This window comes from Vanessa tameamea, chromosome 15, assembly GCF_037043105.1.
Source record: "Vanessa tameamea isolate UH-Manoa-2023 chromosome 15, ilVanTame1 primary haplotype, whole genome shotgun sequence".
Taxonomy (NCBI): Eukaryota; Metazoa; Arthropoda; class Insecta; order Lepidoptera; family Nymphalidae; genus Vanessa; species Vanessa tameamea.
This window is the reverse complement of record NC_087323.1, coordinates 10,945,367-10,972,685: the sequence shown is the minus strand read 5'-3', so window position 1 is coordinate 10,972,685 and position 27,319 is coordinate 10,945,367. Positions and strand designations below refer to the sequence as shown.

The 27,319-nt window shown below is 32.3% G+C and overlaps 2 protein-coding genes across 8 annotated transcripts in view; both read left to right on the top strand.

The window, feature by feature from the left end:
- The window catches only part of Sdt (stardust), a 185,183-nt gene extending 180,943 nt beyond the window's left edge, over positions 1–4,240 (top strand). For all 7 annotated transcript variants that reach the window (XM_026642230.2, XM_026642229.2, XM_026642226.2 and 4 more), the window contains 3 exons: positions 162–293; positions 821–1,002; positions 1,701–4,240. In XM_026642230.2, the coding sequence (XP_026498015.2) occupies positions 162–293; positions 821–1,002; positions 1,701–1,883 (497 nt within the window). In that variant the 3' untranslated portion in view covers positions 1,884–4,240. The remainder of the gene's footprint in view (positions 1–161; positions 294–820; positions 1,003–1,700) is intronic.
- A 1,328-nt stretch (positions 4,241–5,568) lies between these two features.
- The window catches only part of LOC113402109 (breast cancer metastasis-suppressor 1-like protein), a 123,639-nt gene continuing 101,888 nt past the window's right edge, over positions 5,569–27,319 (top strand). Inside the window, exons 1-3 of the mRNA XM_026642235.2 lie at positions 5,569–5,910; positions 6,837–6,987; positions 7,624–7,717. Coding sequence (XP_026498020.1) covers positions 5,709–5,910; positions 6,837–6,987; positions 7,624–7,717 — 447 coding nt within the window. The 5' untranslated portion in view covers positions 5,569–5,708. The remainder of the gene's footprint in view (positions 5,911–6,836; positions 6,988–7,623; positions 7,718–27,319) is intronic.

Below are 27,319 nucleotides of genomic sequence, written 5' to 3'. Positions count from 1 at the left end.
TCTTGTCATTGCACTGTAAGAAATCATTATTTCTTAAATGCGACTTATTGTTAAGTGCATAAAATTAAACTGACACTGACATTTCAAAACAAAACACAGAGCTACAAAATATTGTTATAAAAATAACTATAATGTAATGAATGAAAACGTGAACGTTACAGACACGTCCCGCACTCGCAAGGACCACGAGGCGGCCGGCCAGGACTACCACTTCATATCGCGGGCGCAGTTCGAGGCGGACATACTCAACAGGAAATTCGTGGAACACGGCGAATACGAAAAGGCTTACTATGGTGAGACATTTATTTTTAATAATATATTGAAGACGATGGCTTATTTATTCATTCAGAACATTCAACAGAAGTAACAATAAAATAATGGCCTGAAACTACTTTAAAAAAGCATATATTTTTTTCGTTTTTCTATATAAATGATTTAAAAACAAGATTGTCGTTGTTAATTTTTTCGAATACTACACAAACGACATGTTTTTATGTTCTTGATACTTTTGGTTAAAAATATACATATTTATTTATTTATTCTTTATTGCACCTATACTTAACTAATGCATGAGTTGCATGAGTTGCTTGAGTTGCATGAGTGCATCTTCTTGTAAAGTCGGAGTAAGCTAAAAAGAGTAACGTAACATTACGTTGTACTTACGTTACGATAATCTTACATTTTTCATTTAAATATTATAACGAGGGAAATATTATGTATATTAGTTTATTTGGTACCAATGTTTACACCTTGTAAAAATACTACGTCGTTTATTTTAAAATGACCACATAAAACTAATTTGGCTATTGTATATTTCCAGGTACATCTCTAGAAGCGATAAGGGAGGTCGTCAATTCTGGAAAGATTTGTGTTCTAAACCTTCACCCGCAGTCGCTGAAGATCCTTCGTAACTCAGACTTAAAACCGTACACCGTGTTCGTGGCTCCGCCGAGCTTGGAGAAGCTGCGGCAGAAGAAGATCAGGAACGCAGAGGCTTTTAAGGTTATTCGTTTTTTTTTATATCGATCAGAATGGGATGCGACCTTTTGGAACTAAGACACAGGCGGTTGGTCCGGAGCGTAGCGTCACCAATCTGGAGTGGAAGCTCGCGAGACAATAGAACGTATTGTCTTTTGCTCCAGATTTCTTCGACATTATCTACGAATGTCTTGTTCACGAGACTCGTGAACAAGACATTCGTAGATAATGTCGAAATATCGAGCTCCACCAAATCAAAATAAAAAACATGGTAAATATCCCGTTTTAAATACTGTTAGTAATAAAAATAACCATGTTAATTTAAAATTCTTCATCAATATTTTAAATATTTATGAAGGTACGATTATTTTAGAGATAAGATTAAAAATGAATGGTGAGAGATTTTAAATTTGGAAAAGTCATTCACATAAAAAAACTGTTCATGTATTAGACCCAGTTATACCTATTTGAGGTTTTTAGAAAGGCCTTTGATTAAAACTTTCGATACAAACGAAATGTGCCTTCTACTATAAATGGTTAATAAAAATATAAATAAAGGTAATGTTTGCTAATGTCTTCGTTTTATATAAAAAAGCTTATGTCTAACAATTGTTTGTCTTAGGGTCCTGAAATAAAATTTAAAAATGGATAATAATATAAATTGTGATGTATCTTGTATACATTATTAATATCAAATTTATGATTAATGTTTGTTAATGCAGGAAGAAGAACTGAAGGAGATTATAGCGACGGCGAGAGACATGGAGCTGAGATGGGGCCATTTATTCGACATGATCATCATCAACAACGACACGCAGCGTGCCTACCAGCAGCTGCTGAACGAAATAAACAGCTTAGAACGTGAACCGCAATGGGTACCCGCGCACTGGCTCAAACAGACCTAGCGGGAAATTCTCCAAGTTGCATCCTTAGCAGCTAAAAGACTGAATCGAGTCGAAATTAATCAAGAAAACCTTCGATCTAATATGAAATTAACGGATAAAGTCGAAAGCGATGTGATATACAAAATGGCGGGCGTTGAAGGTAACAAGATGGCGACGTTTGGCGCCAAAATTATGTTACTGTTCACGCAAATGGTTTTACATTTGCTATTTTACTTTTTAAACGCCTGCGATAAAAAGATGAACTTTAATTTGAAATCTGTGAGAAATGAAAAAAAAAATGAAAACGGTATTAATAATTGTAATGCAATCGTGTTAAATCGTGGAGCTGTAGACAGAAGTATAGAATTTAGAAATGTGTTCTCAAATGTAAAAGGTTTTAAAGAAGTTTATAAAAAGAGATCGGCTACATAATATTAGTTGAAAGATTTATTTATTAAAATAAAACGGATGTTTTTTCTTTTGTTTACGAAAAATCTCTTTCGTAATAAGCACATTCCTTTATGTTAAATATGATGAATATTATTCATAATTATTATATTTTATTCTTAAAATGTGCATATTTCAAAACAGGAGACCAAATTTTATTTTTAGAATACAGACATTTTAATTCGGACTACATAATCAAATATATATTTAGGTATATGTTAAACCTTTAATATTCATGCAATTTTATTAAAAAATATATAACGGTTTAATAATCACAATTAATGAATTAAATATATTAATATATTTAAAATTTTCAAAACTCATAACATATATTATAAATAATAAAGAAAATTTGCCAAAATATACGAACATATAATTAAAAAATAGATAATTGTGTAATATGATAAAGTTTTTTATTACAGATACATTATTTGGAATTAACAGTATATTATGTAACAATAATTAACTAATTCAATTTTACATCAATTTTAAAATCAAAGAAAGTTTATAATAATATTGTAACCTACACATAAAATATATAAAACGATAAATTAAATATCTCTGCTTTATATAGTAAGTATACATTTTTGTCTGAATTCGTTACACTATATTTCATTTCCAAAACCATATTTTTAATATGTTAATATAATACTAATGCAAAGGAATTTATATTTTGCAATTATATTACATAAGTATTTGGATAAGTACTAAATAACTACGAAGAATAACGTCAAAATTATTCTCTATTGCCAAATTTGTACCGTAGTTATAAAAAAAAATAGGAATTTTTCAAAAGTTTTTCCCGTAGCTAGCCTCGTCGAAAATTTCTTAAAACGACGATAGGAATTTTAATCTATTAAAATGAAACAAGTTATCTAAAAAACAGTTTAAATAGTTTGTAGACAAAGCAATATTTAAAACCCGTATCACCTTTACTATGACATATCTAATTTTTATAATATTCCTATTAAAAGCAAATGTTTTTTGCCAAACTAAATCTCAATTTTGTCAAATTTACGATTTTAATATACCTTTAGAAACATAATATTCATCGAAAGTTATCCGCTTCTTGGTGAGGAAATTATTTACCCAATTCAATGTACTTTTTGTGACATGGCAGCATTTTTTGAATTGTTATTCATGAGACTAAGACAATACCGGAAAATAATAACCTAGAAAACCTACAATGAAATCTTATTTCAATATTTAAATAATGTTGCCAAATTTCAAAAAAAGAGTGTTCAGATAATAATTAATTTTTCATCGAAACCCAAAGTTTTAAAACTAGCATGCATTACAAATTAGTCTCTATATTTACCTTTACATATAAGTAGATAGCATTGTGCATTCCAAATGATTTAGTGCCAAATACATTAAATAAAACGCCCATAAGAAGTGGTGTCACTATCAATTCTTTTTAATAATCACAATTGTTTAATAAAATAATCTTTTATATGTACCTTTATAACCTATGTTAAACGATTCATTATAATGTGTGCTGATTTTGAAGTATCGTGTTGTAAAATTTTTTATTCGGGAAGAATATTCGTATTGTAATTTGTTTGAATATAATTATAATTATGTAACCTGTGGAGGTGCTAAAATATGTAAACTTGTTTTGTTCTGTCATATTACGTGTGTCTAAGTTCGTGGTATATTCGTGTTTGAGAAATGTTTGATTATAGCAATATTATTATTGTTTCGTTGTTGCGTTTGCAATGAAGAATAATCGAACGTTTTTCACCCACGCTAACAGTTGAATGTGGATTTGTCGAAACTTCAAAGTATTGATATTATTATATAATTTATAAATAGTCCTGTAAATAAAATATATTGACAACGTAGCAATGAAATATTATAAATACCATGTTAATAGTGAACAATTTAATGTAAATAATAGAGTACCTATTAAATTTAATATCAGATACAAAGTTTGTTTGATTTATTTTATACTAATGCTAGTTAAGTTTCAGGAAAAAATTAAATAAATAATTTCACTTTTTCCTCTACAAAAACAAAATGCATTTTCTGATTTGTTTTTCTTTTTTATATATATATATATATGAAAATTAAATAACCATCCAATATCATAACGAGTTTTGCATCAGTGAATATTATAGTATGTATTATAATTTTCTTAGCAATAAATTATGTAATGGCCCACACCTATATATTTTTTTTGTTTTATATTACTAAAAGGTCTCAAACTTTCCAAAACATTGCATTTTGTTGAAAAATTGGTCAATTTATCGCCACATTATTTTTCCTTGGCTATTTAAACTACTTTAATAAAGCTTACTCAATCTTCGTATTCTTCGTTGTTCTGGCTCATGCTTTTCCAAAAAAAATGTCATAAAGGGTTTGATTTTTTCACTTCTCTTTCCAAATGGTTGAAATTGTCGATTGTACATTCTACGACATGCACATGTTGTACAATTGTTTCTAAAAATAACAAAAGATCCTTAGCTTGAATCCTAAGACGGGCGCCAAGTGCCAACAAACTTGAGAATTAAGATATTATAACAATTTGGTCATAGAATATATGACGAATAGGTGATACCTACCCAAACGGTCTTACACAAAGCAAAACGAATACAACTTTTGCTTTTTCTGTTTGCTTTATTTACAATTTTTTATAAATTGATAAAAATAATTAATGATGGTGAAAATCACGTCAAAGGAATGCTTTATAGAAATTTATACAGGTAATAAAAAGGTGTTAACAAGCAATACATATGAATAGGAACTAAATTGTCGTATAATGCTATTAGAAATATGGTATTACAAGAAAGTAACACTCTGTAAACTTTTTGGTGAGTTCCCAGTTTTCAGTTGTGAAGAACTATTTCAAACTTACTCCATGACACTGCTCTATTATCAGAGAAATGTTGAAGTAATTAATTGCGAACAAATTTTTTGCTATTGTAAAATAAATTTAAGAAGTTTTTACATGGAGTAAAAGCCCCTGAACTTCAGTTTATTAGCTATTGAGTGAGCATATAGATCAAGTTTAGATTAAAAAAAACTACTTTTTATAGATGACACAAACTTCAACAGATGGCGTGGCATGGTATTGCATTTTTATTTTAAACTGAATTTGATTTATTTAAAGGAAACTAAAACGAAACTTTATACGTTTATAAATAACAATAAAATATCATTACATATGCCACTTGTAAACTTCAGATATTTTGATTCTATTGTAGTCTGCTTTAAGTGTTTACATCACGTAATGTATAGTCTGTGGCAACTAAATGGTTGACGATTGACATTTGACGTTGACGTTACGTGTTTTTATTTGGGACAATTGGAAAGGAGCGAAAACTGACTTTTTAATGATAAATATTTACACCAAAATTGTATAATTGTTGTGTTTCATAAATTTTTACTTTAAGCAAGATGCCTTCGATGAAAGTAGAAGGAGACAGTGATGGGGACGGGGATATGTCTGGAGGAGATACGGAAAGATCAGGGGGCTCGTCTAGAGGCCCTGATCGTGATTCTAGCGCTGAGGAAGCCGATGAACCAGATTCTGATGACTCCTCAGAAATGGATGAAAGCGAGTGCGAGCGTAGGAGAAACGAATGCCTGGATAACTTAGGTTGGTTTTCGTAGGTTATGTTTACAAACAAATTTTCATATGTGCGAATTTGAACCTTAATATTTATGTGAATACGTCCTTATTAATAAAATATTTTTTTTATGATATTCTATAAACTTAAATCGAATAAGAAACTTGTAAATGATTCTATTTACATTGAAACTTGTTTTTTCATATATTCAATCGAAAATATTTTATGCATTCTGCACATAGTATAAAAAGAAATGAAAAAAATATTACTCATTACCTAATGACTAGGTACTTAAGACTCCTAAATTAATTAAAAGATTAAATCTATAACACCACTTGATTTTTCAATATCAAATAATAATCTGCCAATTTAGAAAGTCAGCCTAGTCACCTTAAAACATTGACATCGAAAAATATAATTATATCCATACCTTGCATTGCCAATATTGGGACCCAATTGTTACGTCAATTGTTTCCACAAAAAAATAAAACTATATACCTACATTTACAGTAACAATATGTAACCAGGATGATTTTACAAAATTTTTCTACTATAAGTATGTTTGATATTTATTATGATAAACTTTATTAAGTCATGATGCCATCTATATTTCGACACCAACAATTTATACTAAGCTAACTCAAAAGTGTGCACACACTCCACTAATAATTGCAAGCGTAATATAAATCGATTGATTTAAAAAAAATCCTTTAGTTAGCGTTGTATAAATTTGTTACTTCGTTAATTTTGTATATTTCTTCACGATTTTATTAATACATATAAAATAACATATTTTAAGCAACTTGGCACAAAAAAACGATTTTCATTAAAATTCGAGTTAGCGTAGTAAAAATTGTAGGTGTCGATTTGTTTAATTACCTTCTGAATAAATATTTTAAACCTCTCATTTATTAGTAAATAAACCTCTAATAAGCTTCTAATGTAATAATTCCAGCTAATTTGGAGAGGCAGTTCACTGTGCTACGAGAGCAACTCTACAATGAAAGAATGAAGCATGTCAAGTATCAGCTCACCGAAGTCCAAGGTGGTAGATCGCAGGAGTACCTTGGCCCTTTGCGCCGATTGCAGGAAAATATGAGAGTTAGGTTAGTTCATATGTTTAGCTATAATTAATTATATCTGTAATAGATCAAGGTTCAAGAGAAAGGTAGTCCAATATTGTAAGGTGAAGATGCTTTACAATTATTTTTATATTGATTAAGTTTGAATTGCGTCAGATCTGAGACCAAAGTCCTACCATAGTGATTAATGTAGTTATCAAACAAACATTTTTGTAAATAGGTTCAAGTCTTGCCAATAATAAAAATAACTTAGGAGTCCACTGTTTTAAGTGAATTTTAACTCATTTATAATGTTAACTTTCATTAATGAAATGAAATGAAATGAAATATACTTTATTGTACACCACAAACAAAACGAAACACACAGAAATAAAAGTAAAACAAAATTAGTAAAATAAAAAAAAAAATAAAAAAAAAAAACGTAAAAACTAAAAAGTGTTGTACAATGGGCGGACTTATGGCTAATTAGCCATCTCTTCCAGACAACCCTTAATATATAGATGTTGCGAAAAAATAAAATTATGAAATGAATAATAATAAAATACTTATTTATTATACATTCTAAATCAACGGACAAAACACTAAACTCACTTGTTTCAGTCAAATTAAAGCTTAATCAGTAACCAATCAGTTAAAAAAAAATAATTGTATCTGTTTCAGGATCGAAGTGGCTGGAATCCTAAAGAAGATGCGGATTGAGAATATCAGACACAAGTACGACGCTGAGGAGCAGGCCGCGCACCAGAATTTTAGGGTAAGTTTTTTTATAATTTACCAGCGACCCGCCTTTGCTTCGACGGGTGCAAGCTGTTAAGAAATAAAATAATATAATATAAATTTATTTGATATCCTATAGCACTCAGGAATAATATAGTTTTCTACAAACGATGTTATGGAGCTCCGAAACGTAACCGAAACTACCGGATATCCGAAATAAAAATCGATCCGTAACCGAATGCTATATAAAAAAATATTGTTTATGAAAATTCTGTAATTGTTTTCTAAAGCTATTTGTTTATTCTGTGATTATACAACAAACCAACTAATAATGTCAAACTGTTACTTTGTAATTTTCTATTCGATACAATCGGATAATCCGAAATAATTTCATATCCGTAACCGTATCTGAAACCTGTAAAATATTATTCAGATATCCATATCCGAAATTACATATACATAATATCTCAGCTTTCTACCATTATTATTTTTTTAGAATTTAATCATATATCCGGAGATTACCCCATACATACAAACTGACAAATTTTGCCACTTATTGTATTCGTATAGATGTATGATATTGAGACTAAGTATTATTATATTAAATTGCAATGTTTGCTTCATTATTTTATCTTATATACGATAACGACTGTACTCGTGTAAACTCAGGGCACGAGCCTTACATAGTTTAAGGACTTCTTAACTTGTTGCTGTTATGTGAGCAAGGATTTTTTTTATTGCTTCGCTTTTTTCTTTATGTATTGAAATAGAGTAAATAGGTACGTAGAGGCTTCGCCCGCGTGTTAGGGTCACAAAGGAGATTTATATTGTAATAGACGATGTCAGTTACATTTAACCGAAATAAAAAATCTATGTGCTACTCCAGACTAAAATCGATCTCTGTGACAAAGTTCACTTAGATCTGTTCAGCCGATGGCGTGATTGAGAAACAAAAATCTATCCATCCAAACTTACATTTATAATTATTAGTAAGATCTGTTCATTCACGAAGGCGCGCCCCTAAACGCTAAGTGATCGGCGTAATTTTAACTTATAGTGAATTAGGAAACTTCATTACATAGTATAAAATCGCTTACCGCTGTCGCTATGTATGCTTAGATCTTTAAAATTACACAACGGTTTGTGTAGTGGTTTTTCTTAATAGATAGATTGATTCAAGAGGAAGGTTTATATGTTTAATACATGCACAATGTAGTAGAGAAACACTGCTAATTTTAGAGGTCTCTGAAGTGATGTCGTAAATATTTATTTTTGCGCTTACATTGCAAAAGCTGGCTATACGAGATAGATCCAAATAATGTACTACAGCATTGTACACTTTAAAAAGGTCTGAAAAAAAGTCCACGATGTTGGATGTCTATCTCTTAGGGTTAGCCCACAAACACCCATTTTTTATCTTTTACTTTTTACGAGAAATAATGGCTTATTTTCGAAACGATTTTAAGCAATACAGCATTAATCCTTATCCTATTAAGAACCCTAAATATATTGTGCATTTAATATAGATCAATATGGCCCTTTACAGCATGTAATTTAAATATTTTCGAAGATATTACAGATTTAAAACGCAGGCACATAGCGGTCTGTATTGTCTAACGACTGAAAAACTGTGAATATTGTAAGGCATTCTGTAGTATATTTAGTATCAGCATTGCCCGTGCGAAGCCGGGGCGGGTCGCTAGTACTGAATAAAATGAAGTGGCTTAGGAAATCTCGTAAAGGCATTAACTCTATTTAGTTTTAACGACTTGTGGCGCCATCTACTATCAGTTTGATAAATTCTGTCATGAAAAAGTATAAAACATTTTCAGATGTCCATTTCGCATATCTCGTGATACAGAAGTTGATGATCTAGATTCAGAACATCATCAGGTTCAGTTGCTTGAGAATATGTTACGTAAATAGTAAATTTTGTTTACCAATTATGTTTGTTCCACTGGTAGACAATCGCCTGCTCTTTTATGAAGAACATTTGGGTTTTTATTCCATAACGTGTGATTGATTTTACCGAGCAAGAGAAAAACTATAAAAACGAATTAACTTGTGTTTTCTCAGTTCGATCCTTTTGACGTTGATGGTTCAAATTCTCTAACTGTTGCTTGTATTCTCATGCTTGTACCCATTATATTATAATATCATTGAAACAATAATATGATGCACTTTTGAACAGCACATTTTCTCTCGGAAGCGTTGTTGAATAATTTTAAGCGTAATATTTAAAATAGATACCAAGATTGACATATAAATTAAGTCCACAGTAATATCACTGAGAGATAATTTATTTTTTACATGATCAGTTATATCGCAATCTACTCGATTTTATCGTTGGTAAGAAGTGTTTTATAAATCACGTTAACGATGTTTTTTTTTTCTATTTATTTATGGGTGACCGGAAATTTGTGTATAATACGTTGGGAGGCTGTCTATTGGACCCATTCTGAGTATAGACATTGGGGCCATAAGAAATAATAACATTCCTCGCATCAACAATGCGCCATCAACCTTGAAAGCTAATATGTTATGTCACTTGTGCTCGTAGAGTAGGTGGTACTTTTCGAGCTTGCACTAAGCCCTACGATCAAGTGGTAACCATAAAGACGGTCCTACACAAAGCTTTACCACTGCTTTTTTAGCTCAGCAAATACTTACTGCTCGTGAACATTATGTTTATTTTATTTTTTTTGGATCGTTCGGGGACTCAACGGTAAGTGCACATCCATTTACGTTTCCCGCTCGTCTCTTTGAATGCCAATAAACGATATAACTTTGAGAAAAAGAAATGAACGAAATTTGCCATCTGCATACTCAATTATTTATGTTACTCAGGATATACCTCGCTTTGTATGCTATAATTATTCACCCAGTGGATAATGGAACGTTAAATATTATTAAAAATAATTAATTAAACTGAAAAATAGCCCTTTAAAGAAAAATAAGCGGTATTTCAAATATGAATACATCAACCAGATCGGTTTATCTAGGGATTTCAAATGAGTCACGTGTTCTCAATCTTATTCGGTCTTTGTCTATACAATTTATTTACCGAGTTGAAAAAAAAAAACTTGACATAAAGTCGCTGCTAAAGTCACGGTATCATTTGCAAGCGATCCCTTGACGACACTCGAAGAAATTAGGTACCGCTGCTTTTTTAAGGGGGTGAGTTCTACTTAGAAGCTTCACATGGATGAATCGTGTAAATGCGGTTTTCCTAAACATCATCAATTGACTAGGTTACTAAGCACTAAGACTCTTTCGAGAATTTTTTTTTATCGAAATTCCCTTCGTCGTCCACATCAAAATATCTTCTCGGTGAGCAAAAAGTATATTAACCTTCCCAAAGAGACGAAAACATACATACGTATTGTTATATATGTATAGACTATTTATTTTTGAATAACTTTTCCTTCCCTAGTATAACGATTATAAGAAATACCAACGATGGTTGATTTAGCGTTGCGTTGATGTCTTTCTTGGGCAACTGGAAACGTCAGTGAGTCTATTGTCTATTTCATTGCTAAAATAGAACGTCGTACGAACGTAGTTTAAAACATAAGAACGTCGGAATAATGTTACTTTAATTTAATGAAGTGCAGCAAAAATATACTTGTATGTTTGAATTTGTGTGATAATTCGAATTATTATCGATGAATATATTTTTTTAGTACAACTGCTTTGTTGTAAATACTTAAATGTCGTCTAAAAAATATTTTGACTTCTACATGCGCCTTTTCTGAAATCTGCGATTGATGCACATTTTTAAACTTAGTATAGAATACTAAGAATTAATCCGTCGCGTTTCTGACTTTCTAGGGCCAGCTCCATGAATAACTTTTGTTATTTAAATCTCATAGTAAAATAGTGCGTGTGCACACGTGATAAAAGTTATGCTTCTACGTAGTACGAGTTTTATATCTACATAACTATAAACGTTTCGTTACGTATTAGTTACAATTAGATATCAGTGTGTTAAGTAAGGAAGAAGCTGTAGTTTGAGAGATCGATGAGAAGCCTTAGAGCTTACTCTACCACACCGTTCGAAAAACCTCAAGACGTTTTCCTTTACCATCGATCATGAAATGAAATATAAATACAAATTAAGCACATGAGAATTCCGTGGTGTTCGCGCGGGTTTGAACTCGAACTTATCCATTATGATTCACGTCTTGTAACCGATGGGCCATAATTTATAATTCAATTTGTATCCCTAAATGTACACTTCAATATATTAATATAACATTGATCAGACAACAACGATACACGCGTCTATGTAAGTACGCGTATACGTCTACGATCAAACGTAATACTACACCTCGGTCCCCAAGCCCCTGTCTGCGAGGCCGAATGTTAATTACATTTTAGTTTCAATCGAGAGTTCCCCTCACGATCCCCTCGGGTATATTGATTATTGTTTGGATGACCAACACAGTAGGCGTTTCAATTGATTTCATGTCAAGTTCATTCAGAATAAAAATCAGAATCTACTTTATTCAAGTAGGCTTTTACAAGCACTTTTGAATCGTCATTTAACAAACTATTTTAAGTAAGCTACCACCGGTTCGGAATGTAGATTCTACCGGGAAGAACCGGCAAGAAACTCAGTAGTAACTCTTTTTCAACATCTAAAAATACAGTCATGTTAGTTAAATACTATTTTATATGTATGTTATGTCTCCTGCCTGGAAGTCACCTTCTTTACCAATGTATTTTTTACAAATGATTTGATTTTATGAAACGGTAAAGTTAAAATTAATTATTTGTTTTATAAGCATCTCCGAACAACTATAAACAACATAAAAATATTCTTTATCCAGTAGGAACATAAGAACACTTTTGGATCGTCGTGTTACAGTGTTGATTTAAATGTAAAGCTACCATCGATTCGGAAAGTAGATTCTACCGAGAAGAACCGGCAAGAAACTCAGTAGTCACTCTTTTCCACAAAATAAAGAGATCGCTATATCCATAAAGTCTTAGCAAACCTTCTGTATATCAAATTCATATTCAGAAATCTTTATTCAATATAGAAGCATTACACTTACTTTTTGTTTGTTAAATTAAAAACTACCGCCGGTTTGGAAAATAATTTATTCTGTCCTGATAAAAACTAGCGAAAGAAAATCAATGAGATTTTTCGTCATATTTAAGATTTTGTAATCGTTTACAAGCTTTCAATACAACAGAAACAGCCCGTAGGCGTTTCGTTCCCAAAGTATCCTCATTATTATCATACTATCCATTAAGTTATTTTGTAACTAGTTTTGCACACAACCGTTCCTTGATTTTTTTATAATTTACCATGACAGACATTTTATACCCTTTCAGGATTATCTTGTGCTATGATATAATGTGTTGCGTGTAAGCATTTTTTTTTTACAATTTTACATTACATTAGCATCCTGTAAATTTCCCACTGCTGGGCTAAGGCCTCCTCTCCCTTTGAGGAGAAGGTTTGGAGCATATTCCACCACGCTGTTCTAATGCGGGTTGGTGGAATATATATGTGGCAGAATTTCGTTGAAATTAGATACATGCAAGTTTCCTCACGATGTTGTCCTTCCCCGCCGAGCACGAGATGAATTATAAACACAAATTAAGCACATAAAATTCAGTGTTGCTTGCCTGGGCTTGAACCCGAAATCATCGGTTAAGATGCACGCGTTCTAACCACTGGGCCATCTCGGCTCATGTAAGCATAAAGTTTAAATAAGTAAATATTAAAATTTATAAAAGATCCGTATTAATATACTATCGATTAGTATTCCTTTATCTATCCCAAAGGGTTATTTACCTTTGTAATTTCTTAGCTCATTACGTATTGTGGTAATGTAATTGTGGTGATTATTTCTTTGAATAAGTTACTTATGAAACTTGTATTAATACGAACCGTTTTAAACACAACATACAGTCAAATATTCAGTCATCGACAAATATTAGATTTAAGTTCAGTAAAAATTGTATTACATTATATTACAGTACATTTAGTAACAACTAGCTGTTACCCGACCGCTTCGATGGGTATTTAATAAAAATGGAGGAGGGATGAACGGAATTCGTTGGGGAAAATGTATAGCCTGTAACCATCTACAGATGATTCCGCGTCGATTGATCATACTCTTATACCGATACGTATATTATTTTTCACGGGATCGACGTACAAAGAAAAAAAAAACATCGTATATTTATAAGGTATACATATCAGACATTCTATTGGTAGGTGCATTCACGTTAGGGAACCTTGATATTTCTTTGTGTGAAATACTTACGTCAAATCAGTTTAAAGTTTACCTAAGGTTCGTTATGAAATCATGGATAATAATAAAAAATTATTAACGTATATTTTAAGTTGTAACGCTTTTGCAGAATAGCATCGATCCTGCTTGGGTTATAAACCTATTAAGGGTTAACCACTTTTGTAAAGTAAATTATCTCATTCTCACTTTATATTCTCTCGGAATACTCAAGATGGCATAACAGTAAACTGATCTGCCGTCTGAAGCATGCTCAAAACTTTTTACAACAAACAAACAACAAATTCATTAGATTTGAACTTGGACAAACATAGCAGGTTAAACATGGTTGCAGATAAAGCAAATGCGTTTATGTAGCACGCCTGACACGCATGCCAATTGCCAGTACCGCCGTGTTACGTCACGTCATATTGTACGGCTAACTTGTTTTCGATTTTCGTATAATTCTACCTCCACAGACCAGCAGGCCGTGCCTCTTACGTATTTTAATTTATAATTTGTATTTATGTTATTTTAATGCATTCGTTTTTAGTGTCCGTCAGCGTTACAATCTTTTAACGATATTGCTCAGAATCAACTAGACTATTGAATATTTTGCCGTTTAATCAGTTAGCCATTACTAAGTTGTGTAACATAAATAAATATAAATTTACAATTTACATATTGTAAATTACCAAAATCAATGTTAAGTAATTTAAATCATTATTAAAATACAAGAAAGGTTACGTTAACTCCTAAATTATTTTAAGGAATCTATTAACATGATATCATTTTAGGATTCGTGACTTCATATGAGCTTTATCGAACGTAACATATCTGGTTCCTCTGAATCGTATTAGTAATAATATATAAAAAGGTGACCTGACTGTCTCAGAAGACAAAGACAAACAGTTATGTGAGGAAAGAGAAGATAAAATAACAAATAAAGATCAAACAAGATTTATATGTTCGTAATCAGGCAATAATCTGACGTCACAAAGAGGTCAATTCACGGAGGCTAAGAGCTTCTTAAAACAGGACAAATGCCTTAAGTAATACTCGTTCGTATGCGTACAATGAAACGCATCTGTTTATTGTATACATGCATGAAATTAATTTAATGAAAAATAAAGGGGAAATAATGTCAATTGTATGCAATGAATCAAAAAATATGTAATGGCTACAAAATTTTTTTTTACGAAAAATGTTTTCTCTGATTGTGGTGTCACTCTATTAAAAATAAAGACGTTTCTTAAAATTTTGTTATTTGAAGTGATTTTAATGACTTTCGTATTTTCGCTTTTTTAACCTAATAGAATTGAACGCCTGAGTCTTCTCCGATCTACGTGACAATGGCGACACAATCTTTAATCTCTTAGAACAGATAAAACCGAGTGGATTATAGCCTGTATATGAAACCTTAACCCAAGGATGGCTTTAGCTGCCGTAAATGCCACAGTACTATCATAATTACTTAGCGAAAACTGGCTACGTAGATATCAAATTAAAAGAGAAGTTAGACATCAAATTGTCACAAAACTGAAGACCCAAATGTCTTGGGGTAAAATCTTGTCTAAATGAATATAAAGGAATTTGTTGTTTATTTAGGCTTATATATAATATAATACAGGCTACAGTTTCTCCTTTAAATATATATTGATTTTATCTATAACAAAACGAAATAGATAAACAAACAGGATCCATTTCGTATGAACGATAAAATTGATAGGGGCGTTGGGTTATTCATTTTTAGTACAAATTATATTATAATACTTGGTTAATTTGATTTCAATTCAGTCTGATTATGTTACCACTCAGGTAGCACTTGCTCCATGGATACCAAGTATTTCTGTTTACAAACAACAATACTTAGTAGTTGTGTTCTGTTTTTTTTTATGATATCGGTAGGCGGTCAAGCAAATGGGCCACCTGATGGTAAGTGGTCACCACCGCCTATAGACAATGGCGTTGTAAGAAATATTAACCATTCCTTACATCACCAATGCGCCACCAACCTTGAGAACCAAGATGTTACGTCCCTTGTGCCTGTAGTTACACTGGCTCACTCACCCTTCAAACCGGACCACAATACTGAGTACTGCTGTTTGGCGGTAGAATATTTGATGAGTAGGTGGTACCTACCCAGACCTAAAAACTCTTTTATAAAAAAGATCACTTATTATTTTTGAGTTTGCTATTAAATTAAAAATATAATTAAAATGTACTATATTCATTCAATTAACAATTTTAAATCAACACTTCACACAAGAATGATTTTGTATGGGTTGTGGAGTTTGTGCATTGTGTGGGCTTGTCTGGGTGAGTAAAATCCATTCACCAGTTATTCAATGTACAGCAATGCAAAGTATGGCAAGGGACACATAACATCTCAGATCTCGTATTTGACGGCGCGCATCATCAGTATGAAAAGTAAACACTTTTTGCAGTCCCAACATTTATCGGCGAAGATGGTGACTCTGACCATAATTTCTTCAGAGGCTCAGATAACATCTTCTCTAATTAGAAGTAAAACTAAGAACCATATTCATGTTTAATAATTTGGAATGTGGATCTTATCGAGAACAATTGCTCATGACCCAGTCATCACTTGTATTAATTTCAGTTTATCAAGTACATACAATTTGGTTAATTTGTTTAATTGTGGAATCAAATGTCCTGCTTGTGCAGTTAGATAGCTGTTGTTATGAGGTTATTCTAGTGTAAATGGATCGTGAGTTAACGGTTTTAACATTCTTCTTACATTGGAGAAGGTTTGGAGCATATTCCACCACGCTGCTCCAATGCGTGTTGATGGTCACATGTGGCACAATTTGGTTAATATTTTACACATGCAAGTTTTCTCACGATGTTTCCCTTCACCGCCGAGCACGAGATGAATTATAAACACAAATTGAAAACATGAAAATTCAGTGGTGCTTGCCTGGGTTTGAACCCGCAGTCATCGGCTAAGATTCACGCGTTCTAACCACTGGGCCATATAGGCTCTTCTTCAACATTCTTCTTAGCAGCTGAAAATCAAACCATCGACACTGCGAGAGATCTCTATCCTCTTGTGTTGGTTTGTCGTCTGATCGGATTATGAGTGTGACGGATTTATCTTTGCTTCTCGTGTTTGTTATAATCTGACTGTTTATTCGTCTAACGTCGTAATACCGACATGTCGTCGTATCGTCGTTAACGTGTATAGCTCGTCACAGCTACAACGGGTAGCGTCAGCGTTGGGCTTGGAACGCATCGCGGAAGATGAACGTTACATCTACTTGAGATACGATCGCAGTCATTGTTTCTTATTTTTTTTTTATTTTTTGTTATTTTTTTTTTATGTCTAGATTAAGTACTTTTGTCAGTTGCAAAATATTCGTGTTTCAAATTTTTTCAAAGCTTCTTCACCTCGTCCTTACTAAGACAACTGATTGTTATCGTGTAACATTTTTTTAATACGTATGACTATTGTTTTATTTGTAAGTACTTACAATAGATAATAATCGATATTTACTGATTACCGAAGTAAACATTCCTAATACGTTTTAGTTTTAACAAGCAACACTTAGCCACCGGTCACATTATATAACAATTACTCGGACGGTTTATTATAATAATACCTATGTTTATATTCCTTATTCGATGTAGGCAAAATAAACTAAACTATAGTTTCTACCAAAAGTGCAAAATTGAGTTTTGTATTAATATATTATCAAGATACAAGCGCTATGACACCTGCTCTTTAGAAGTAACCGATAATTTATTAATAAACTATTTTTAAAATCGAGAAATTTGTATCAATTAAAACATAATTTCATAAATATAACTCGTATCGCGTTTATTGCACCGTACCTACCATGGGCCGTGATGCGCACGCGCCGGATGTGACGTCACACTTCATGAATGGCCCGTGTCGATGACACGAGACGTCCGCTAACGCTTTATGTCGAAGGTTTGTTTTATTCAGATGCAGTTTATTGTTCTTTGGTATAAATTTTAAGGCGACGGATAAATTCTCGGGGTATTTTAGGCTTAATGGACTAAATTAATGAATAATTCCTGTTGTTAACTGTGAGTTATTTAACTAAGGGATTTATACAACTGTACAATGTAAATATCGCAACTAACACAGTGTTAACAAATGACATAAATTTGTAATGTTATAATTTAGAATATTCATTATTCATAATGCAAGCAAATAATAATAATAATGAGAAATTAAAATTGTAATCTAGAAATTTCGATTGTAATTTTGTCCAGACATTAATTACAAAACGTTAGATAAATCAATTGAAGATACGCCAAAGACGTCAACAGGTGTGTTATGGTCTATATACTGGAGGTTAAGAGATTGAAAGTTTTAATAAAATAAAAGTATATACCGCACTACATATAAAGTAATCATACCATGAATCATTAATGTTTTCTTTGTCCTTCCTTAACGGATGCAATCGCTCTTGTACAGAACAAGGAAAGGTATTAAGTACACGACTACAGACGATTGTAACTATGTCCATCACGTGGGGTTAATATTTCCCAACAGCTCTAAGTCCCGAAATTAATTAATTGGATAACTTGTTTTATATATAAAGTCAATAAATCATTCTTGCGGCAAGGTATTCGTTTTTTTTTCATAAATCTCCGCAGATATTTTTAACTTTGCCGATTCATAAATTCGAAACATTTGTAAAAAAACATTGGTAATGAAGGCATATTATTCAATACAAGATTATATAGATTATAAAAAAGCGTGGAGCTAATACTTGTCGACTTCCAGGTAGGATGTATAATATACGTATATGATTGTATTTAACTAACATGACTTTGTATCTTTAAATGTTGCAAAAGAGTAACTACTGTATTTCTTGCCGGTCCTTCTCGGTAGAATCTGCACTCCGAAACGATGGTAGCTTCACTTAATATAGTTTGTTAAATGACGATTCAAAAGTACTTGTAAAAACCTACTTGAGTAAAGTATATTTTGATTTTATATATGTATATGGGCAAATGAATCACTCGTGGTCACCGTCATTCATGTCATACTCCGCAAATGCGCCGCTAACGATGTTAACTAAAATGGTATTTATGTTGCTTGTGCCTGTAAAACATAACAGAATAAGGCTTTTTTCCGAATCTGCATAAAGCCAAACCATCAAGCAACGAAAATACCAGCAAAATATTTTTGTTTTCTATAAAGATTATCTAAAAGCGACGACTTCCGTGGTCGAGTAGTGTGTACACCGGTTTTCATGGGTACGGTACTCCGAGGTCTCGGGTTCGATTCCCGGCCGTGTCGATGTAATAAAAGTTCATTAGTTTTCTATGTTGTCTTGGGTCTGGGTGTTTGTGGTACCGTCGTTACATCTGATTTTCCATAACACAAGTGCTTTAGCTACTTACATTGGGATCAGAGTAATGTATGTGATGTTATCCAATATTTATTTATTTATTATCTAAAATGGAAATATTTTAAATTATATTCCAAATTTAAATACACTTGTATTACCGTTTGATTATATTGATTACTAAAATATAAGTACAAACGAAATCACAGACGAAATTGCGTTCAAAACAATCTAATCCCCCCTTAACTTAATTATAACGATGTTTCTATGAATAAGTAATGTCACAGCTCTGTGGGGGAACCGACAGAACCCATGTCTTATCTGTCCCTCGGAACCATTCCGATTTGTATACAAATTACACTTGAGCTTGTTTGAATATAAGCTCTCGTCTGAACGTATCGTGCTCGAGTAAGTGCTTCGACTAAACCGAATTTAATTAAACTGCATACAAGTACACTGGCAGTTGTTGTACGTAAGCTTATATTAACTTTTCTTTCGCTTTGGTCTCGTAATAAGCTCGGGGGTATCAGGTTGGAATCCCGAGTTCTTTTTTTACATAGGTAGCCAGGTTGACTAACTGATGGTAAGTCACCACTGTTCAGTGAAATTTGCGCCGTAAGAAATTATTAGTAATTCCTTACGTGACCAATGCGCCAACAACCTTGAGAGCAGAGGTTTTGTATTCCCTGTGTCTGTAGTTTGAACGAGCCAGTGTAGGCTCGTTCAAACTTCAAAACACCTTCGGTGCGCAACAATACTAAGTATTGTTTGGCGGTAGGATATATGGGTAGTACCTGTGTGACCCACAGAGCCCTACCATTAGGTGATGTTCAAAAAAATATTAAATCCGTCTATAAATTATCAGTAGAAGTTCGTTGGAAATCGGCAAAGTCACACTTGCGTTTAACGGAAAGCACGTAAAGGTTATATGCGTGTTTTCAACATCAACTTTAAAATTAGACTAGCAGTTAAAACACGTGAATCTAAACTGATGATTCTGAGTTCAAACCTGGGGCAAGAATTACTAAAATAACGCTAAGCGCAATAAGCTTCATTTGTACTTATAATTCATCTCGCGCTGGACATGTTCCCACAAACCCGCATTGGATGAATTGCACAAAGTAAGCTCAAAACCCCCTTCTCAAAAAGAAGAGGAAGCCTTTGCCAAAATTTGGGACCTTAAAAAAATATGTTTTTAATTCTCTAAACGAGACTGTTTATTTTTCATTTAACATTGTAGTATTATAGACATATATATATATATATATATGAATATTCATATATGCACCTTCAAATCAAAGTCTAAAATCTAAATAATATCAACGTAGACGTAGTCATTAAAGAAATATAACTTCAAAATCTAAGTATTTACTAATTTGTTAAGATTACATACGTGCAATTAGTAATTTCTACATGATTGAGCAATCATTGGTTTCATATATTTGTTTCATATTTTGATCCCCTGTGCCTGTAATTTGATTTGTTAAACCCTTGTGTAAACTGATTTAGCAATTTCCTACACAAATATTTTATGTTCTAAGCCGCAATAGCTCAACGGTTTTTGTTTACCGTAGCTCTGGTATCCGGGTTTGTATACCGTTATCTGGTATCTACGTACCGTTTAGATCTCTAGGCGTTTAGCGTTGTGAAAGTCTCGGGTTCAATTCTTACCGTATACAATCTAAGAATCCTTATCACGCAGTGTTTGGACTTAGATAAGGTATTGTTATTTTATTATTTTTCGACGGATATGTTGTGTCAGAGTATTAAATACTAATAATAGCACACATATCAAAATCAACTGTCTAGGACATTCGGAAATACCCTAAGACTTTAGATGATCATCAGTGACGAGGTCTGGGTGTTTTAGATATCAATAAAATCTAAAGTATATGAGCTGTGCCATTAAAACTTTATAGGTATAAGCCCTTGTGCATCTCTTGGCTTGTTCTCGTGGGGGTAAAGCCGTGACCCCAGATTGATAAATAAAATATGATTCCTTTGCAAATATAAAGAGACAATGTCGCAACCTGTTGGGTAGTTTGAAGGTTTGTTTAGAGTTTCTGTCACTAATTATAAGTATCTTCCTTATCTTATCGTAGTAGTTATGATATATATCATCGCTGATTTTTTACATTTAGATCGTTTGCATATTTCACTGTATATAATCTGTGCATGAAATTATTTGTATTTCAAGCATACTCACCTATAGTAAGCCCCCAAAAAGCTGTAGAATTTATTGGTTTGAACGAACTAAACTCACGAATTTCCAGTTCGATTTGAAAAACCCTTTCTGCGTTTGACAGCCTGTTTATTATGGTAGCTTTGCGTTTAATTCAACACTCTAACGTGACGATTAAAAGTGTTTTTATGAGTACTTGAGTAAAGAATATTTTGATTTTGATTGGGCGGAGTAACGGCAGTAACGCTAAGCCAGCAGGTGAAACCGTCCAGAACAGCTATATGCACAGTAAAGTGTTTTTTGTGTTAATGTCATAAATGTATGCTTACTATGATTATTTTTGAAATAATTCACTTGGTTCTACAAATCACAATTTCGTTCAACGTTGTCCGTTACTAAGAGCTGGATAAGTTAACTCAAATTGTTATAATGATACTTCACTATCATATCTTATGTTACGGGTTAGACATTCGTCTTAGCTTGGGAATGACGAAACGATCGCCTCCTGGCTGTTTCTACTCATATTCAATATATGTATGTATTTAATAAATCGGACAAAAAAAAAGACCCGCCGAGTTTCTTTCGCCGGTTCTTCTCAGGTCAGGGTATTTTCTTTTCCGAACCGGAGGTAGTGTTTAATTTGACTATCAATAAGTAAGTGTTCCCGGAAAACTTTTCAAGTGAAACTATCAAATGACTCGACTATATAGGTAGGACTTTAATTATATATTATTTTTCCACTGTCAAGCTGCACATAATTCAGAAACATTGTAGTATAATCCTAAAATTGTGTACAATCTTTGAATGATAGTTTAATTCAAAGATTGTACACAATTTTGGAATTGAGCTTTATTTTACTTTTTAGTACATATTCTGTTACTTTTTATTAGATGTACTTAAAATGCAATGCATATAAAAAACCGGTTCATACCGGTTGTACAAGCTTAAGTATCTAATCATTGGTCACAGTCATGTAGTCGAAAGTTTTTTTTTTATATAATTGAAAATTTCATATTTAAAAATATGCAATTAATTTGCTTGTAAACGTTGCTCAGTTCTATTTCTTAAATGGTAAGCAGTTAGGGTGAATTATCAAGCTTCCTACCATCGTGAGCTTGAGCTTCAATTGAGCAAGTGTTTTTTTATCATAGTACGTCTGTATCTTCTTTTTTAGTATTAATTAAATAAATATATCTGAACTAGTACAACTAGTACTTCAATATTTTGTAGTAATTGAAAGGTTTTTTTTACTTCTTTTTAACGAATTAACACAAACCTGAATATCCTATTGAAATGGTACTTCGTCATTATTATAACTTATAGTTTTGTACACTTAGGCTATCTTAGTACCAGAAACAAATACAGGATAACTATATAAACCTAGGGCAGATTTGTTAATCTCAAAAATGTCTATAGTAAAAGGCGACTATGGCCGCACTGTGAATTCACTAGTGCGATGTAAATCATCTTTCAACTACGTCAAATTTCTATCAAGTCTCTTTAACCACGCGAATTTCAAATCACGAATATATTTATAAAGTTTAGTTAGTTAATTAACCTTTTCAGAAAATAAATAAGTTCATTAATAAACCGTTACAAAACGGGCAAAACGTTAGGGCTAAGTGCTATCTTAATCCAGCAACAGATACTGCATCTGCTTTGATGGATACAATTGTCAAATCTTTGCGGACCCATTATTAGAACATAGTTCAATAGTTTTAGTTTGAAAATGCTCTCTTTGGTATGATAATAAATTCTAATGGACTACTTTTTTTAAAAACAACTAACGCTTCTTTCGTTTATTAATTTATGGTTTAACGGTGTGTTGAATCGTAACTCGTTCACGGCTTTTAATGGCTTTTAATGATTGGTGGATGCGTCCAGGCTCTTTTTAAATAACCGCCGTCAGAATTTTATATATATAAATAGCGAAGATAGGAACTATTTTTTTATCTTACGGTTAAAAGAACTATGAAAATATCGAGGCGTGAGGCCCAGGCCCAGGACGAGGCGGATGGATTCCTTACGCCAATACTGCAAGTATTGTGTATTATAAATTTTGCGGATGGCGGTGACACGCGCTCAGGCTCACTCCTTACGCCAATACTTGTAGTATTATAAATTTATCTTACAATTAATTTTGACATAACTAAATCAAAAATATATAAGATTTTATAAACAACATTTTACGGCCATGAATTTAATTTATATAAATTCTTAATTCGTGTCAATTTCGACTTGACAAAGACTCCTCTAGAATCTAGAGTAATGTTCTGTTTCTTAAACCGTATCTGAAACATAGATTTAATCGAGCTGGTTTCAAATTATATCAGTTATTTAAAATATCTTGGTGGTACAGTTAACACAAACCCGTCTGGATAAGTAACACTCACTCTGTTTCGGTTTGAAGGGTGAGTGAGTGTAACTACAGGCCAAGAACCATAACATCGCAGTTTCCAAGGGTGGTTAAATATATGTCTATGACCAATAGCGACCTCATACCGTCAGGTAGCCCATTTGATCGTCTCCCTACGTACCCCCTTTAAAAGGTGTACTTTGTCTCTTTCTTTTGAATGTAAAGTTACTACTTTAAACTGCAGCTTGTATAGCTGTTTTTTTTTTCTTCTCTATCTCAAACTCTAGATGATGATGATAATACTAAATACCTTATTATATGTATATCTGTCACGTTGAGCGTCTATCTAATTGATAGAGACAATGTTCATGCATATTCGTCTATGGTAAATTTATTTTGAAAATTTCCAGCTTTATTGTTGAGTTGTAACAAAATATTCAATAAGATAACAATGATGTGTACTACAAAAAGACTGATATGTGTTACTAAACTTATCATAGTAAACTCAATCTCTAAAACTTTTATTTAACATAATATTATAATTTATTCGGAATAAAAATATATTTTTCATATAATATAAATAACATATTTTTCAACTAGGACACCATAAAATTCATAAAAAAATAGATAATTATAAACAGAAACCAATTTATCTGTGCTGGTGGGAGTGGTGTACCGTATGCACCTTTTCTGTAACCTTGAAGCGGTATTTCATCATGATTATTTAAGTAGCTAAGGCGTGAAATCGTAACAAGCCAACAACCTTACTTTATTTAAAATATTATTAAGGATTCCTACACCATAAACGGCGGACTGATGAACCACGGTATCTAAGATATTATGTAACTGTAATTAGTTGCAAAAATAATTGTACTGGCGCACTCACTCTTCAGACCGGAACAGAGCTGTACTACGAGCTGACATTTAGCGGTAGAATTACTGGTGAGTGGGCGGTACCCACCCAGACGGTAAGGGTAGGAAGTGGCAAATTATGTAATAACTAGTTGTAGAACACGGCGTTGTAGCGAGTGAAGACTCGCCTTCTAGAAATTGATCATATGTAGCCTTCCCTGGAGTTCAAGTTTGCTTCACACCAAATCTCATCAAACTCTGTTCAGTAGTTTGACCCTAAAAGAGCAACAGACGATACTTCCTCGTTTATCATATTAGTATAAAGCAAATAAATGTAATTTCCAAAACAGTCGCTACAAATTGAATTTAATCCAGTTATTTATAACCGTTTAGTGTTTCCTATTACAAACAAATATCTAATACTAGTTGTCCCTCGCGGCTTTGCTCGCGTTTTAGGGGTCGGTTGTCATGTGTTGGGTAAGAAAAGTAGCCTGTCCATGTCCTTCCTTGGAGTTCAAGTTTGCTTCATAACAAATCTCATCAAATTCGGTTCATTGATTTGGTAGTGAAAGAGAGACAGACAGACATTTATCATTAGTATAGATGGTATTCAAACACGTCTTTTGAACAGTCGTCTTATAAGATAAGTCAAATGTTACCTAAGTTCCGAATGAAACTTGTTACTTATAGGTAACTCCTTTTTATCGATGGTATGACATTTCTTAATCACATACAATAAAATGTGATATTATTATTGAATCGTCAAATGTATATATAGCTATATTATAACGTACAACTTTAGATGTTTGTCGATAGATGGCAGCACAGACGTGGGTCGAGAAATATAATATTTGTTTTTAATTGTTATTCTGTTTTAATTCGTAATTAACTTTAGCTTATTAGATAGATAGAGTTCAGTTCGATGTTACGTCGGAAAAAAATAAATTCGATATCTGAGAAAATTTAAATAACTAACATTTTATCTAAAAAATATTTATTATATATATATAAATAATTTATGCCTACACAAAACAAACGAAGACAGGAATCAATGACTGATCAAATTATAATAATCAATAAAAAAAAAATTTAATCTTAGTCACGATAGGCAATGATAAACTTAAACATGTATGTATATGTTGATAAAGTTTACATATATTAGAGATGAATCATTAATTTTAAAGAAACTTGCCTTAGGTATTTATGTCTATGTATTTTCTACAAGTGTAAAACTACGTGTGTACGTATTAAGAAATATATAAATACTACGAGGCATACATCGTGCCAAATAAAAGTGAACCCCAAGAGTGAATGATCGCGTTACGGGCTGGTTCAACGCCCAAGCGACGGGTCAACAGACCCGGGGCCGTGCGACCGTTTTCAGAACATGGTATGACTGTATTAAAACAGCAGCTCCATCAATACCGATTCATTTTCTCGTATTCATATTTAAAACACATAAAAATATATTGTAACGTCCATGCATGAAAGTTCATATGTTTTAACTTCGATTAGATATATTGTATTGTATATGTATTTATAGAGTGTATAGATTTAAAAAAAGCTTGGAGTCAGAAATCGTTTATTTTCATGTATATAAACTCGTATATAAACGATTATTACATATATATGATGGATGAGGAGTAATTATAGGATATCATCTCGGTTCGACTCGGTATTATAACTGTATTGAGTGGTAGGAAGCTTATATTTGATTTATTTTGTAGAATGATGACTCGAAGTTTCGAACGGTTTGGGTCCAAGGGTAGGTTTGAGGTTTTGTATTTACTTAAATTTAGGTAAAGCTATGTTATATAATATTTAAACAGGGTATGTATGTATAAAATTGCAGCTCCACCTCCATTGTTTAATAATTGAGTGTAAATTAAGTGGCCTTATTCGAGTTGCATTAAAACCTTTTTTTTTTCGGTAATCGTTTTCAAATAAATAAGCAAATAATAGTTTGTTTACGCTTTTTGCTCATAAGTTATCTTTCACAAGGTTTTTTTAGTGACGTGCGTCTCTTGAATAATACAGCACCAAGGGAACCTTCAGCTTATTTTTGCAATTTTTTTTTTAATTAAAGCGCGTAAATCTCGATGACGAATGACGAACTCCTTTGTCAAATAAATCAGTGTAGAACGAAATGGGCCATTCAAAGACCAATACTTTCATTATAAATATAAACGGTTATAAAATATATATATTATTTTTGTTTCGCTTAGGTATTTCGATTTGCTTCGTATCGATACAACATTCGTTTTCTACATTTAAAGTTCATAAACATGTTCGCCTGGAAAGTTTTAGAGGGTAAAAATAGTTTCGAGAAAATTGTTATCAGCTCTATGAAAACATATTTTATATATATTGTCGCACAATATAATTGCTATAACTGTATTCATTCAAAATGAAGCTAATTATACACGTGCGTGGGTGTAGCTGGTGTAATCGTAAGTCCCGGTCTATATTTTGCGCGCAATATAATAAAAAGCTTAAAATAATCTTGTTATATATAGCATATATGTTATGAACTCAAATTAAAATAAAAAAATATTGTTTAACTTTATTAATTCAGTGCTCATTGAAGCACAGATCAACGATCATTGATTTTAAATATCGGATGTCTTTACATCGAGACCTTTACTAACTAATA